Below are 15455 nucleotides of genomic sequence, written 5' to 3' on the forward strand. Positions count from 1 at the left end.
AGATGTGATCGCTCCCCTTGCTCCATCTCTGAGTTCAGCGGTGCTATAAACCTTCTAAGTAAATAGAAAAGCCAAAAATAGAATAAACCCAACATGCACATGTATAAATACTTGTTGGAGATGAGTTCATGTGTTCATACCAAATGTTCATTACAAATAAAAGCAACCATAACTGCATTCAACCCTCCTGAAGTGTTAGAGCTCAAACACTGGCCCCGAGGTTAACGAAGGACAGGGACGATGTAAGGGCCCCTCTCTGCAGCACATCACTGACACGTCTATATGTCAGACCCTTCTCATTCCACACAGGTCAGGGGGATAAACAGAGCCATGCAGAAAACGCCACGGTCACAGCGACACTAAATGAAGAACATTGTTCTGTAGGGAGGCGGTGTGTTACAGCTGTTTTCTGGTTACTAAAAGGTCAGAGGTCAAATCTCAGCTGCAGAGAAATCCATAAAGTACGACATGTTCTAGAGCTAGAGTTCACGTGTGTCTTCTCTTTATTTCAGTGGTAGAGATCAGTGTGGACAGGAAGTAAACTGGCGATTAAAGAGGTTTTCTGGGGAAATTCACTCTGCAACAGGAAAACTAGGATGTTATCTAGAGAGAGAGGCCTAATTAAGTCTGGATCTCAAACACCAGCCCTCCCTGCAGACTCTAACTGAACCCCAGGACCTGCAGATAAAAATTATTCATGTTTAAAAAGACTTTATATGACAAATCAACACACGGCTGACTAAGTTTCTACTGTTTACAGCTGCACAGGGGGAGTGTTGCACATCTGAACAGTTCCTCCTTTTGCACCTTTGTGCACACTTTAGTGATTTTTTTATTTTCATCTAGCGCTTCAACATTTTTATTCTTCCTCTCTGTTGTTTTGCATCACGTCTGATTCCTTGTCTAAAATTGCACTCAGCCCTAAAACTCTGATGTAAAACGTATGGATGCATGTTTGCTTGGTGTTCCTGAACTGCACCAGCTGAGGCTCTGATTCCGTCCTGGCTTCCAGCCTGCAGCGATACTCTATCTCAGTACCTGGCCCACAGCCCAGCTCACATTTAAGGTGGTAGCGGATGGAGTGCATTTAAAAAATAAGGTCACCTTGCCTCTTTAAGGCCTTCTCTTCCTTTTGAGTTTCTGGAGAGTTCACGTTGTCCGTGTTTTACTTGCCTTTCTGAATGATTCGTGTTTTGTTTGTTTTGTTGTAAAAGTGTCTCTGATCATGTTCTGTATTTACACTTTCATGATCTTCATCCAAATAATGGCATGTCAAGAGGAAGCCAATAAACCTGAGCAAGCACTGAGTGAAGAGTGACACTAGTAACAGAATAAATAAAATATCCTTGATCATGCAAACACGCTGAGAGTGCAGACTGAAGGGAACACACTTGCAGTTTAATTTCTACTACTGACATTATACTTGTCATATTTTATAATCTTCATTTTACTGGATAAGATCGAAACAGTCCTTTATGGCTGAGACAGATTCAGCACAGTTCAAATATAAGCCTACATGGCCGTGCATCAGATTTCCTCTAAGTGAGAGGACTTGGTGGCTGAGAATCTTCCTTTATAGTTGCAGATAATCACATGAAGTGCTCTGTGGTACATGCTGCTCTAGATTTTATTGTTCCTGGGTGGTGAGTGAGTGAAAAGCCACAGGACATGGGTCTAAATCTCTGGAGATACACTGGAGGCAGAGTAATGCTGCTCAGAGCAAACAGAGGAGTATTAGTCATGATAAATGAAATAGCCGTTTTATCTTTGTGTCGTTTTAAAACCTGTGAACCTCGTCTGTGCTCTCGTTTTGACAGAAAAAGGCGACTTCATCGCTCTGGACCTTGGAGGGTCGAATTTCCGGATCCTGCGTGTCAAGGTGACACAAGACAAGAAACAGCCGGTTCAGATGGAGAGCCAGGTTTATGAGACTCCTGATGACATCATCCACGGCAGCGGCTCACGGGTAAACCACATTATTTATTCATATAAACTGTGTTAGAGCTTGTGTGTGCTGTATTTAACTCTTCAAGTGTCTCAGTTTAGCTAGGATACACTCGGGATTATTACCTCCGCCAAGGAGGTCATGTGATCTGCACAGTTTGTTAGTTCATTTGTTTGTTAGCAACATAACTCAAAAAGTCAAAGATGGATTTTGATGAAATTTTCAGGAAATGTCAGAAATGGCGTAAGGAAGAACTAATACGATTTTGGGAGTGACCCAGATTACCGTCTGGATCCAGGAGTTTTTAAAGGATGCTTTACTTTTGGGGGATAGGGCTAATGGCGGAGGTCTGCTCTTTTACCACTTTACACCAGGAGATGGCAGACATGAGTAACTTCAATCCCAGCAGCATTTTGGGTGTGTTTCTATTCAAAGTTCTGGAGTTTATGGAGTTTGAAAGACGCACGCCCGGTCAAGGAGAACTCTCTGAAGGTGATTGGAGGAACATTCTCCGTGTCACATTCATGACGGGCCAATCAGAGTGACAAAGCAAACTGAGGTAGGAGCTTGTCAGTAACAAAGCCAATCAGGAGATGTGCAGAAAACACCGTCTCTGCTAAGAGAAGCTCTCAGTGTGGCCTGTTGAAGAAATGTTGTTGAGGTCAGATTAACCTGCTGCTACATCCAAGCTAATGGCTACCATGGTGATTAAACTGCTGCTATGCTACAGCTACATCCAAGCTAACCGCTACGCTGGAGGCAGCCATCGCTAACAGCTCCCGCCTTCTTCTCCTCAAATGATGCTCATCAGTCCAAACCGTTTTCGGCTCTGCGCAACTGTGCATTGGAGCTTTGCATGACGACAGACTGGCAATTCCATCTGCTTCACATAATGCAACAGTACAACATTACCCACAATCCTACAGTGTGACGGTAACATACCAGATTGGCTGAATGTGCCTGTAGTTGGGAAATGTCCGCATTTGATCTAGTTGTACCTCTAGAAGTAAATTCAACAGTTGTTTTATAACTAAAGGTGGACTAAACTGGCTAAGAAAAGGAAATTAAAGCTTCATGGTGAAGTAGAAGACCTAAGCTTGCACATTTTCCACCTAATTCCAGGTTTATTTGTGATTGCACAGACTTCATGGCACATTTTTTGTCAGGCACAACCTGGAAACGGCTCCACAGCCCACCTCTGGGTCCTACCCCAACAGATAAAATATTGTGGTGCATTTAGAGTTTTTTATTGTAAAAATGTCTCGAAGCTGTCCTTTTATCAGAGTTTTGAAATTATCAAAGATTTTAAATTCATTTGCTGTGAAGCCAACCTTAAGAAAATAAGGGTCTGGAAACTTTGAGGTGTTAGAATAAAGCTAAAAAATGTATGACATGTTATCTGAACATGCTGGACTCTGTTTATTCAACAGGAACAAAAAAAACCTGTACACCACACAGACATCCAGACTGTTTCCATGTAAATATCCTCTGTTTTTGTCGCCTCCATGCCAAAAGCTCCGTCATAGTTTTAAGGTCAGCCTGAAGGTCAGGCAAGTATAAAACGACCTTCTCAGTAACACGGCGAATAAAGGCTGGAGTGAAGTCAGACGCCACGCTGACCTTCAGTGAACTTGTGGAGAACAGCTGGCAGCCGTACGGTAACATGATAACCCAAACATGAGCGTCTGTGTGCGGCCGTGTGATTGGTTCAGAGCAGATGGAGATACGCAGACAGATGCTGGTTAATGAAATGTCAGCGGGACAGCTGGGCAGGAACAGGACGGGCTGACGGAGGTGACTGACAAAGAGGTTTTGTTTAAGGAGATCCAGAATGACCGGGATTCGAGTTAAAGCTGCATATTTGAACCGTTCCAGGACTCCAGCGAGCTCAGGAGAAGAAAGCACGATAAACTCTGACCGTGTCAAGTTTAGTGGCCAAACTATAATGATAAAAACAATCAGGATACAGCCACATGACATTCACTATCAACAGGAAGTGACAAAATACCAATGACTCAGGAGAGTCCAAACCAGCCTTACTCAACCCTGCCTAAACAAAGAGCCAAACTGTTGAAAAACACAGTTGAAAGAGCCACAACCTAAGAGGTGAGAAGTGGAAAAAGGGGTTAAAGTGTCATTAAAAATAAGTTAAAGGGGGCAAAAGGGGTCACAAGCAGGGCTTGACATTTACACCAGCCAACTAGCCACTTTGGCCAGTGGAATTTGTCAGTGTCACAACCTCAGCATTCTCTAGTGGACATTTGTCTGCCTGAGAATTAGATATGTTTATGAACCAGCTGTATTAACAGTGTTTTAATATTGGTATGAGCTAAATATCCATTAAAGAGGGAAATGGAGCATGTGTTTTGTCTCATACCAGACGTTCCCAATATAGCCTACAGCACGTAGCTTCCCAACAACAAAACTGTGGCTAGTGGAAATGCTTAGTGGCTAATAACTGTTCAAAAACAGGTAGCCACAGTGGCCAGTGTGCAAAAAAGTTAATATAAAGCCATGGTCATAAAGCAGACAAAAGTGGGTGAAAAGGGGTTAAAAGTGACAAAAAAAATGAGTAACAAAAATGGTCAAAAAGCAGCAAAAAAAAAGAGTGAAAAGTGACTAAAAAAAATCAGCGAAAAGGTGGGAAAATGGGCACAAACCATCAAAGAGTGGCAAAATGGGAAAAATGGCATTTAATGGCAAAAGGTCGCTTAAATGGGCAAAAGTGGTAAAAAATGGTAAAAAAAATTGGCAAATTAATTGCAAAAAGTAGGATAAAGTGTCAAAAATGGGCAAAAACTTGATAAAAGTAGCAAAAAGTGACAAAAAAGAAGTGGAAAAAAGATAAAAGCAGGTAAAATGGATTACAAGTTGCAAAAAGGGAATAAGTCTATAATAATATATATTTAGTCTATAAAGGAGAGGCTGGGGTGGAGGAGGTGAAGCTTTAGTCTATAAAGGAGGAGGATAGGGTGGAGGAGGGGAAGCTTTAGTCTATAAAGGAGGAGGCTGGGGTGGAGGAGGTGAAGCTTTAGTCTATAAAGGAGAAGGCTGGGGTGGAAGAGGTGAAGCTTTAGTCTATAAAGACGGAGATGAAGCTTTAGTCTATAAAGGAGGAGGCTGGGGTGGAGGAGGTGAAGCTTTAGTCTATAAAGACGGAGATGAAGCTTTAGTCTATAAAGGAGGAGGCTGGGGTGGAGGAGGGGAAGCTTTAATCTATAAAGGAGAAGGCTGGGGTGGAGGAGGTGAAGCTTTAGTCCATAAAGGAGGGGGCTGGGGTGGAGGGGGTGAAGCTTTAGTCTATAAAGGAGGAGGCTGGGGTGGAGGAGGTGAAGCTTTAGTCTATAGATGAGGAGGCTGGGCTGGAGGAGGTGAAGCTTTAGTCTATAAAGACGGAGATGAAGCTTTAGTCTATAAAGGAGGAGGCTGGGGTGTAGGAGGTGAAGCTTTAGTCTATAAAGACGGAGATGAAGCTTTAGTCTATAAAGGAGGAGGCTGGGGTGGAGGAGGTGAAGCTTTAGTCTATAAAGGAGGAGGCTCGGGTGGAGGAGGGGAAGCTTTAGTCTATAAAGGAGGAGGCTGGGGTGGAGGAGGTGAAGCTTTAATCTATAAAGGAGGAGGCTGGGGTGGAGGAGGGGAAGCTTTAATCTATAAAGGAGAAGGCTGGGGTGGAGGAGGTGAAGCTTTAGTCCATAAAGGAGGCGGCTGGGGTGGAGGGGGTGAAGCTTTAGTCTATAAAGGAGGAGGCTGGGGTGGAGGAGGTGAAGCTTTAGTCTATAGATGAGGAGGCTGGCCTGGAGGAGGTGAAGCTTTAGTCTATAAAGACAGAGATGAAGCTTTAGTCTATAAAGGAGGAGGCTGGGGTGGAGCAGGTGAAGCTTTAGTCTATAGATGAGGAGGCTGGCCTGGAGGAGGTGAAGCTTTAGTCTATAAAGACAGAGATGAAGCTTTAGTCTATAAAGGAGGAGGCTGGGGTGGAGGAGGTGAAGCTTTAGTCTATAAAGACGGAGATGAAGCTTTAGTCTATAAAGGAGGAGGCTGGGGTGGAGGAGGTGAAGCTTTAGTCTATAAAGGAGGAGGCTCGGATGGAGGAGGGGAAGCTTTAGTCTATAAAGGAGGAGGCTGGGGTGGAGGAGGTGAAGCTTTGCCAGCAGCAGCATGGTGCAGCAGTTTTAATTCAAACAGGGATCAGTGAGAAGTACTTCATATTTAAATACACTGCTGTGACGAGAGAAAGAGCTGTGATTGGCTGTGGGAGCCGGGAGGCGATAATCGGCATCAGCTGGCTGTCAAGCTGAGCTTCCCCTCCGGGCTCAAACACAAAACTGAACACATCAGACCAAAACTAGGGTTCACAAGTCCATGTCCTCATAGTGACCCTTTATAAGTTGGGATTTTGATATGGCCCACTGAATGAGAACTTTTCCAGTTTAGATTTCATGCAAATGTTGAACTTTTGGTCAGAGGTTCTGGTATCTTGTTCTTCTGCAGTGTTAAGGCTTGTTTTCTCTCTGCAGCTCTTCGACCACGTTGCAGACTGTCTGGGCGACTTCATGGAGAAACAAAGCATCAAGGATAAAAAGCTCCCTGTAGGATTTACCTTCTCTTTCCCGTGCGTCCAGACCAAACTAGATGAGGTAAACACTTCACTGAAAGCATCTTATTCTCAAGTCAGAGCTCTTAATGTGTAATAATCATCTGTTGAACTATCTTCTTCAGTATGTGGTCTGTGTTTTGTTGTGAGACCTGGATGTTTGCTGTTCCAGGTCATGTGGATGCATTAAAAACAGGAGAATATAGATGGAATATCCGAGCAGTTCTCCTGTAATTACACCTCATCTGAAAAGCTAAATATTGTGTAATTATACCAACCGCTCCATCAGGAAGAAATGTAAGAGAATGTGTTGTTGGGAACAGCCGCTGTGGTTGGAATGATAATGAACAGACTGGTCTGGTTTTGCCAAGCCTGTCTTAGTGAATCTCAGAGTTTGTCCTAATAAAACGTCCTGTTTTACAGGCCGTCTTAGTGACATGGACAAAGAAGTTTAAAGCCAGCGGTGTCGAAGGCATGGACGTGGTCAAACTGCTGAACAAAGCCATCAAGAAACGAGGGGTGAGTTTGTTTTGTCTTTTCAACACACTTTTAAAACATGCAGGGGAGGATTTAGGATTTCAGAAGCAATCATAGCTAATGAGGGTAAATATTATAAAGCTTTTCTTTTCAATTAAGAGTCAGAACTGCACACCTGTAACAAAGATAAACAGTGTAAGCCTACTACAGCTTTAATACCAGTTCTTCTGCAACAAATCAGGATTTTAAATACATTTCACACCATTTTACCATGCAGTAATGCTCTATTTTATGGATTTATGTTTCTAAATAGATTTAACTTGCTACTATTTTGTCCATATGAAGACATTTGGGGTTTTCGTAAGGGCTTCAAGTCAGTCACAGGTCAAGATGTTCTTCCCCTTAATGTTTACAGTGCATTAGCATGATTTAAACATGATTATGGCATTCAGATAAACAGTGGCCATCGTTAATGCTGCGTGTGGATGCACCTCTGTTAAAACAGTTTGATATCTGACAGCTCAGACGTCACACAGGGATGTTTCAGCTAAACTGGATTAGCTACTGAGGATGTAAAGCACACTGGCACGCACTAGAGACTGCCCCGGACTGCAGTTATGGACTAGTCCACAAGAAGCACGGCTTTATTTTTGTCCGTCCAGCCTCGCTCAGAGGGATGGGAATTCTCTTGCAGCTGGCTCACAGTTCTTCACTGGTACCAGTTTGCTTTCTAATATCTTTAAAACTGAAACAAAAATGTAGGAAATAAGGAAACTGTCTTTAAAATGAGAGCCAGCGCCCGTCGCTCACTAAAGGAGCCAGCTCAATCAGGAATGACGGATCACATCTAAAGATGGAGCTGTCAGACCCTGCTCTGCCTGGGAATCAAAGACGTTTTCATTCATCAGTACTGCTACTGAGTCCTGTTGGCTCTGTGACTTAATGTCATTTAATCATTGCCAGTTTGAAAACATACATCAGTTCCTGCAGGGGAAACATAATCAGCACTGTGAATCTAATTCAACAATAGGGATGTCCCTGAGCGTTTAATTCAGTGATACTCAACGTGTGGCTCTGGAGCCACATGAGGCTCTTTTATGTGTTCATTTTTAATATTATTCCCCCAGAAAACCTCAAAAAAGGGAAACTTTTTGCCATTTCACCATTTTTGCCACTTTTCACCCATTTAAGCTATTTTTTGCCATTAAACACCCCTTTTTTCTTATTTTTGGGGCCATTTTGCAACTTCTTTTTGCCGCCTTTTCCCTATTTTTTCCACTTTTATCTCATTTTTGCCTGTTTTCACCATTTTTTTGCCACTTTTGGCACATTTCAGCTACCTTTTGCCATCAAAGACCCATTTTTTCCTATTTTTTGCCCATTTTTACTCTTTTTTAACCTTTTTTGCCACTTTTCAGCCAATAAGCTACCTTTTTCCATGAAATACCACTTGTTTCCTTTTTTGCGTATTCTTTTTGCCACTTCTTTGCCCATTTTTGCCCTTTTTCACATTTTTTTGCCACATTTTACCCATTTAAGCTACCTTTCACCATTCAATACTCCCTCTATTTTTTTGCCCATTTTTGGCCCTTCTTTTTGACACTTTAACCCCATTTTTGCTCTTTTTTAAAATTTTTTTTTGCAACATCTTGAGCAATTAAGTCACCTTTTGCCATTAATTTCTCATCTGATCCTGTTAAGCTGACTAGTCTGAAGTTAAATGAATGCATTCTGTAAACCAACGCCACACTGAATGATGAAAAACTGGTTTGCAGAATGAGGCTAATGCTAACAGTGGTAGCACTGCAGGCTAAATCCTTTCTGCAGATTAACGTCTGCATTCTCCAGTGCTTCGGTTTTATGTGAGTAACACCTGACAGCCTCTGGACACCACCCGAAACACTGCCGGGGGAGTCCCATGATGCTTCCCAAAAAAACATGAGCTAAGACAAATTTAAAATTGATTTAAAGTGTTGAATGTTATCCATTATTGTAAAATATCCATCTTAATTTCTCCCCAAAAACCCTCCTTCCACCGTGCTCTGACATCCTCTGATCAGCTGTGTGGGTCTGCAGGCTGCATCATATAGGGCCTGACACAGAGGGTTTCTTTGGGAGAAATTAAGTGTTTTGTACGTTTTCAACACAGCGTGCAGGCGAGCCAACAGATTTTATTGGCCTATTTTTACATAAAACTGGTTAAATTACGTGGATAAAACGTTCCCATCTTCGTTCACTATGCCGCGGATCCCTCTGAGCTCGTAATAACCACAGGATCAACGTTCACAGAAATCACTGGAGGCTAACGCCACTACTATAGCCAAGCACCTCGTATCTCCTAACCTCAAAAATCCCCAAATATCCCTTTAAATTCAAATGTGGCCCCTAAAATCGCTGTTAAACGCTCTCAAACTCTCCAGCAGGTCTCAGTGAAAAACATGAATCCAGCGTTCAAATCTGTGTGAAATCAGCACAATCAATTAATTAGTGGGCTTAACGAGCCAATGGACAGTTATATTATGATGCATTCAAGGTCAGCTCGGTAAAATGACAATTAGGGGAACAGAAATAAAATATCATGATTTGTTCAAAAGTAAATTCTTTATTTCTAATAAAAATGCAGAAACAGTTGTAACAACTGCATGTTTTTGTTTTCATCAGTTTAAAATAGAAACAGCAATCATAACCTTTTAGACTTTAATTCAAGCTCTACCCAGCTTAGACCAGTGGTTTTCAACTTTGTTTGGCCAAGGCACACCATATTCATATCAATACAAAATAGACTTTTCAATAATATAACAGTCAAGGTGGCCCATAAGGGGGATAAAGGGGAGAGGTCACTGGGGCCCAGACAACTGGGGGTGGCAAAAGGGGCCTGAAAGGTGGCAAAATTGGTTGAAAGTGATGGTAAAACATGGCAAAATTGGGTTAAAAGTGGAAAAACAAAATCAAAAATGGTTAACAATCAGCATAGAGGGCCAAAAAAAAATGGTTAATAGTGGCAAAAACATGTTGAAAGTGTCAAAAAGATGCCAAAAATGGGTTACGAGTGGCCAAAAAGGGTTAAATGTTGTATAAAGGTGGTAAAAATAGGTTAAAAGAGATTTTAAAAATGGGCAACCTTGGTCAAAAAATGGCCAAACAAAGGCAAAGTGAGCAAAAATTGGCAAGACGGTGGCAAAAATGGGTTGAAAGTTAAAAAGGTGACAAAATAGGTTACAAGTGGCAGAAAAGTGGCAAAAAAGGGTTAAAGTTGGTAAAATGTGGTAAAAAGAGATGAAAAAATAGGCAAAAATTGTCCAAATAATAGCAAAAGTAGGCAAAAACCATCAAAAAGGTAGCAAAAATGTGTTAAATGTGGCAAAAAGTTTCAAAAAAGTTGTTAAAATTTATTTTCTAAAAGTTGCAAAATTGCAAAAAAGCAGCAAAAATGGTTTAAGTTGACAACATTAGTGGCAAAATGGGTAGAAAAATTGGTTAACTTGGTTAAAAGTAGCATGAATAATGATCATTTCAACACCAATTTTAACTCGATAATGGCTTGCCAAATGAGGGAACTGTTAGCCAGGATGCTAGCACCAATGCTACTGATCCAACACACACACACATCAATAAATCACAACTGGGGGGGGGTCCATTCTCTGGGGTTCTCAGGGGTCCAGCCAGATCCCCAAGGCACACCTAGACTAGTCTAAGGCACACTAGCGTACCGTGCCACACCATCTGAGAACCGCTGGACTAGACAACTTTTTGTCTTTCCACCAAACAACAGAAAAATACTGATAGTGGTATCAATAAGGACTGGACCTGACACCCCTATCAATAATAATCAATGATGCCCATCCCTAGCCAGGGCAGGCACTCGGTGTCTGAACGCTGGGCCTTATTTGTTCTATTAAACCCTATATTTATCCACTCCAGGCTCCTTCTTTATGCTCTAAATCTCAGTTACTGAGATGAGCTTAGACCTCTGAGAGTCTGAGGTCTAACGATCAAACTGAATTTTTATGGAAGGGTAAATCAAACATTCACTCTTGTCAAAGGTTCAGTGAGTCAGGATCGGTGGTTTCTAAATGTCTGCTTGTGTCCATGAAGCAGCCTCTGACTCAAACATAATCCGATCTTTCAGGATTATGAGGCGGACATCATGGCGGTGGTGAATGACACAACTGGCACCATGATGACCTGCGGATTTGACGACCAGCGCTGTGAAGTCGGCATCATTATTGGTAAACACGGATGTTTTTTTTATCTTTATCAGTGGGCACCCAGGTTTACTGTGAGCAGAGCAATACTCACATGTGGACATGAGGGGGCGCCAGAGGAGCAGCTAACGAGCCTCCATCAGGATGATGCTCCTGCTCTCTGAGCTCTACAGTCATGCAGCTCTGCATCCTTTCAGGTACAGGGACGAACGCCTGCTACATGGAGGAGCTGCGTCACATCGACCTGGTGGAAGGAGACGAAGGCCGGATGTGCATCAACACGGAGTGGGGGGCTTTTGGCGACGACGGGTCCCTGGAGGACATTCGGACAGAGTTTGACCGTGAGATCGACAGAGGATCGATCAACCCGGGGAAGCAGCTGTAAGAGTTTCATCAGAGCAGTTTTCTTTGGTTTGAATCAGGATTAACGGAGCTAGCAGTCAGGTTTTCAGCTGATGTGGATGTTTTTAGTGATGCATGGTGCATGCATGTTTACAACCAATATTTTGGTTTAAATCTGCCTGTACCAGCTTTAAATATTGGCTGATGGAGATTAAAGTTAGTGGAGTTTCAGTCTGGACCAACAGACCTACATCAGCTCAAGTCTTTTTTTCTTTTCCACTTTAAAGCCTGTTTCAACTGTGGACTTTTTAAATTTCTTCATCCTCAAACTTTAAATTGTGTTTTAAGGACTGAAGTTTTAGGTCTGCACAAAATTTAACTATCAGCTAAAATCCTTTAGTAAACTTTGGCAAATCAGAGCCAAAAACTGCACTAAAATGACTACAAATGGATATTTTTCTGCTTTATAAGACTCAGATCTTTTCACCGGCTCTAGTAATGTTCATCAAGTAAGAAATATAGATAACCATTAGATTTTTAGCCCTTTAAATGCCAGTCTACATGTCAAATGCAGCAGATTTATCTTGTAAAAACATAGAAAGTGGCTTAATGTCCACAAACTTTATGCTAGGTGAAATTTATTATTGATGGACACAGTTCAAGACATTTTTTTATGCACAGCCAAACTGATTTAGATGCATGTTAATTCTTTTTGTTGTCTAATTAAAAAGAAGCAGATCCCTCTAAAGAGTATTCACCCCCGTGGATGTTTAACCCTTTATTGGTTTATCTGAGGCCATGCTTCTCTGCCGGAAAACGCTGGATGGCTCCCTCTGGGTGTGGAGTCTCTGCCTCGGGTGAAGGAGTTCAAGTATCTCAGGGTCTTGTAAAAGGGAGCGTGAGATTGACAGGCGGATCAGTGCAGCGTGCAGTACTTATAAAGGCTGACAAGTGAATTTCTGTAAAAACAGATCAAATGTTCAGTCATTTAAAACTTTTACAGTATTAAATGTTATTATATCAATCTTGGATTTAACAGCTGCAGACATTTAAAGCCAAACAATACCCCGAAAACCACAACATCTTTTCTGAATGTAATGATCCTCTGGGGCTGGATAGAAAGCTCCGGGGGGCCTGATATGGCCCTCAGGCCTCCAGTTAATGATCAGTGAACTACAGCATTCACTATCAGAATAAATCAGAGCCATTAAAGTAGGAAGGAGTCTGCAGAGTCCTTAAGCAGAGAGTTTTAGAACATAAAATAAAAATGCCTCTTTAGATGTTTTCTCCCTGCAGCCACAGTGATGTCAAATAAATCCACCTCTGCTCCTTCATGTCTCATTCACCTTTAAAAACTCAGTGGACGAGTCACACAGCATCAGGCATCAAGCTTTAACTGCTCACTTCTCTACTCTAAGATCCATGAGACTGAGTTTGTTTAAAGAGCATCCTTGATTTGAATGCTGCTGTTTCCCCTCCTCAGGTTTGAAAAGATGGCCAGTGGGATGTACATGGGAGAGCTGGTTCGACTCATCCTGGTCAAGATGGCCAAAGAGGGTCTGCTGTTTGAGGGGCGGATCACCCCGGAGCTCCTGACGAAAGGAAAGATCGAGACCAAACACGTTTCTGCCATCGAGAAGTGAGTGAGGAGAACAGCTGGCAGTGCAATGAGAAACACAACCTTGTTATAGGCTAAGATGTGTTTAGACATTACAGTGATGCTATTTTACCACCTATAAGGGCATGAGTGTATGGGACCGCCTGAGTAACATACTAGCGAGGGTTTTCTGTCTTCATCCTCCAGAATCGTCTCTTTTATAACGTCTGTCATTTCAGGACTAAAGAGGGACTAAAGAAATGTATGGAAATCCTGACGAGACTCGGAGTGGAGCCTTCAGACGAAGACTGTCTCGCCGTGCAGCACGTGTGCACCATCGTCTCCTTCCGCTCAGCAAATCTGATCGCTGCCACGCTGGGAGGAATCCTCTCACGCCTGAAGGAAAACAAAGGAGTGGCACGCCTCCGCACCACGGTGGGCATCGACGGGTCGCTGTACAAGATGCACCCTCAGTGAGTACTCTTTATCGCAGAGACCGAGACCAGAGACGACAGAGCAGGGATGCTGCATCAGTGTTCAGTTTGGCAGCTGTTCTTAGTCTTAGTCTTTAAATGAAATGCATTTTAGTTTTGGTCACATTTAGTCATTTCTATCCTTTTGAGGTTTGCATTTCTCACTTCAAAACATTCAGACATGTAGTGGCATAAAAAGACAAAAACTGAAGTTTTTGCAGAACTGCTTTCAAAATAACTTGATATTTCTGCATGCATTTGTGCAAACCTTTACATTACTACTGAATACAACAATTACTGCAGCCTTTTATGAGAGTATGTTATTGCACAGCCTGACATCACAGTTGCAATTAGACTGACTGTGCAACATGAGTTCTGAAAGCTATAAGAGTCAACACGTTTGCTCAAAGTGGAATATTTTATTTCCTGGAATCATGCTGTGAATTTTGGAGATGATTACATCTGTTGTTTTTTTTGTTTTTCATGTTTAACACAGAACCTTCAGCCATAAACACACCTGTCTCCTCTATCAGAGCCTGCTAGAAGGAGCTAAAACATGAGAACTTTGAGGCTGTAGGGGCTGAATGTTAACCGTTCCCTTCAGATATCTTTGTTGTGACATGACTGAGCCACCAAAGCATTTCTGTTTAAATGTGCTGTGAATTTTAGCTGCCGTGCTACGATGGTGATGGCGAATGTATAATATATATATATATAATATTGAAGAGCCATCTGTAGCAAGCGTTTGTGAGTTTCAGGTCCTCATGTCATGAATCTTGAGTCTGAACTGGAGGAAGGGCTCAGCACACAGGCTTCTTCACGGGCCGTCCTGAATGAGAGCAGTTACTTTACACCAGTGATACTCAACATGTGGCTCTTTTATGTCTTTATTTTTAATATTATTCCCCCAGAAATCCTTAAAAAGGGAAACTTTTTGCTTACCTTTCACCCCATTAAGCTACCTTTTGCCATTGAATACCACATTTTTTCCTATTTTTTATCCAATTTTTGTCCATTTAGGCTAACTTTTGCCATTTAATTTCACTTTTTTCCTACTTTGTCACCCATTTTGACTCTCTTTTTTTTACAACCTTTTACCCATTTTTTGCCACTCTTATCCCATTTTTGCCCTTTTCACCATTTTTTGCCACTTTTCGCCCATTTAAGCTACCCTTTGCCGTTGAATACCACTTTTTTTTCCTACTTTTTACCCATTTTTGCCATTTTTGCCCATCTTTTGCCATTTATTACCACTTTTTTCCCTACTTTTTTATCCATTTTGACACTCTTTTTTGCAACTTTTAACCCATGTTTTCTCACCTTTATCCCATTTTGCCCTTTTCACCCTTTATTCTCTCCATCTACACCCATTTAAGCTGCCTTTTGTCCTTAAATACCACTTTTTTCCTACTTAATGCCCATTTTAGCCACTTTTTTTGCAACTTTTTACCTGTTTTTGCCATTTTTATCCAATTTTTTTCCATTTAGGTTATCTTTGTCGTTTATTACCACTTTTTTTCCTATGTTTTCATCCATTTTGACACTCTTTTTTTTTCAACTTTTTACCCATTTTTTGCCACTTTTAGCCCATTTTTGCTCTTTTCACTCTTTTCTCTCCCCATTTCCACCCATTTTAGCTACCCGTTGTCATTAAATACCACCTTTTTCCTAGTTTTTTCCCCATTTTGCCACTTCATTTTGCCTCTCTTTTCCCATTTTGCCCTTTTCACCATTTTTTGCCACTTTTATCCCATTTATCCCCCTTCCCCCCACATTTTCATCCATTTAAGCTACCCTTTGCCATTTAATACCCCTTTTCCCT

General features: G+C 41.8%; 1 protein-coding gene across 4 annotated transcripts in view; it reads left to right on the forward strand.

Moving 5' to 3' along the window:
* Nucleotides 1–15455, forward strand: part of LOC121508726 (hexokinase-1-like) — a 43301-nt gene that overhangs the window by 12626 nt on the left and 15220 nt on the right. For 3 of the 4 annotated variants that reach the window (XM_041785766.1, XM_041785764.1, XM_041785767.1), the window contains 7 exons: nucleotides 1818–1966; nucleotides 6463–6582; nucleotides 6963–7058; nucleotides 11146–11245; nucleotides 11419–11602; nucleotides 13047–13202; nucleotides 13400–13633. In XM_041785766.1, coding sequence (XP_041641700.1) covers nucleotides 1818–1966; nucleotides 6463–6582; nucleotides 6963–7058; nucleotides 11146–11245; nucleotides 11419–11602; nucleotides 13047–13202; nucleotides 13400–13633 — 1039 coding nt within the window. Of the gene's footprint in view, nucleotides 1–1817; nucleotides 1967–2485; nucleotides 3740–3820; nucleotides 4052–6462; nucleotides 6583–6962; nucleotides 7059–11145; nucleotides 11246–11418; nucleotides 11603–13046; nucleotides 13203–13399; nucleotides 13634–15455 lie in introns of those variants that run through there. The other variant, XM_041785768.1, reaches the window with a different exon arrangement.

This window comes from Cheilinus undulatus, linkage group 4 (assembly GCF_018320785.1).
Source record: "Cheilinus undulatus linkage group 4, ASM1832078v1, whole genome shotgun sequence".
Lineage (NCBI taxonomy): Eukaryota > Metazoa > Chordata > Actinopteri > Labriformes > Labridae > Cheilinus > Cheilinus undulatus.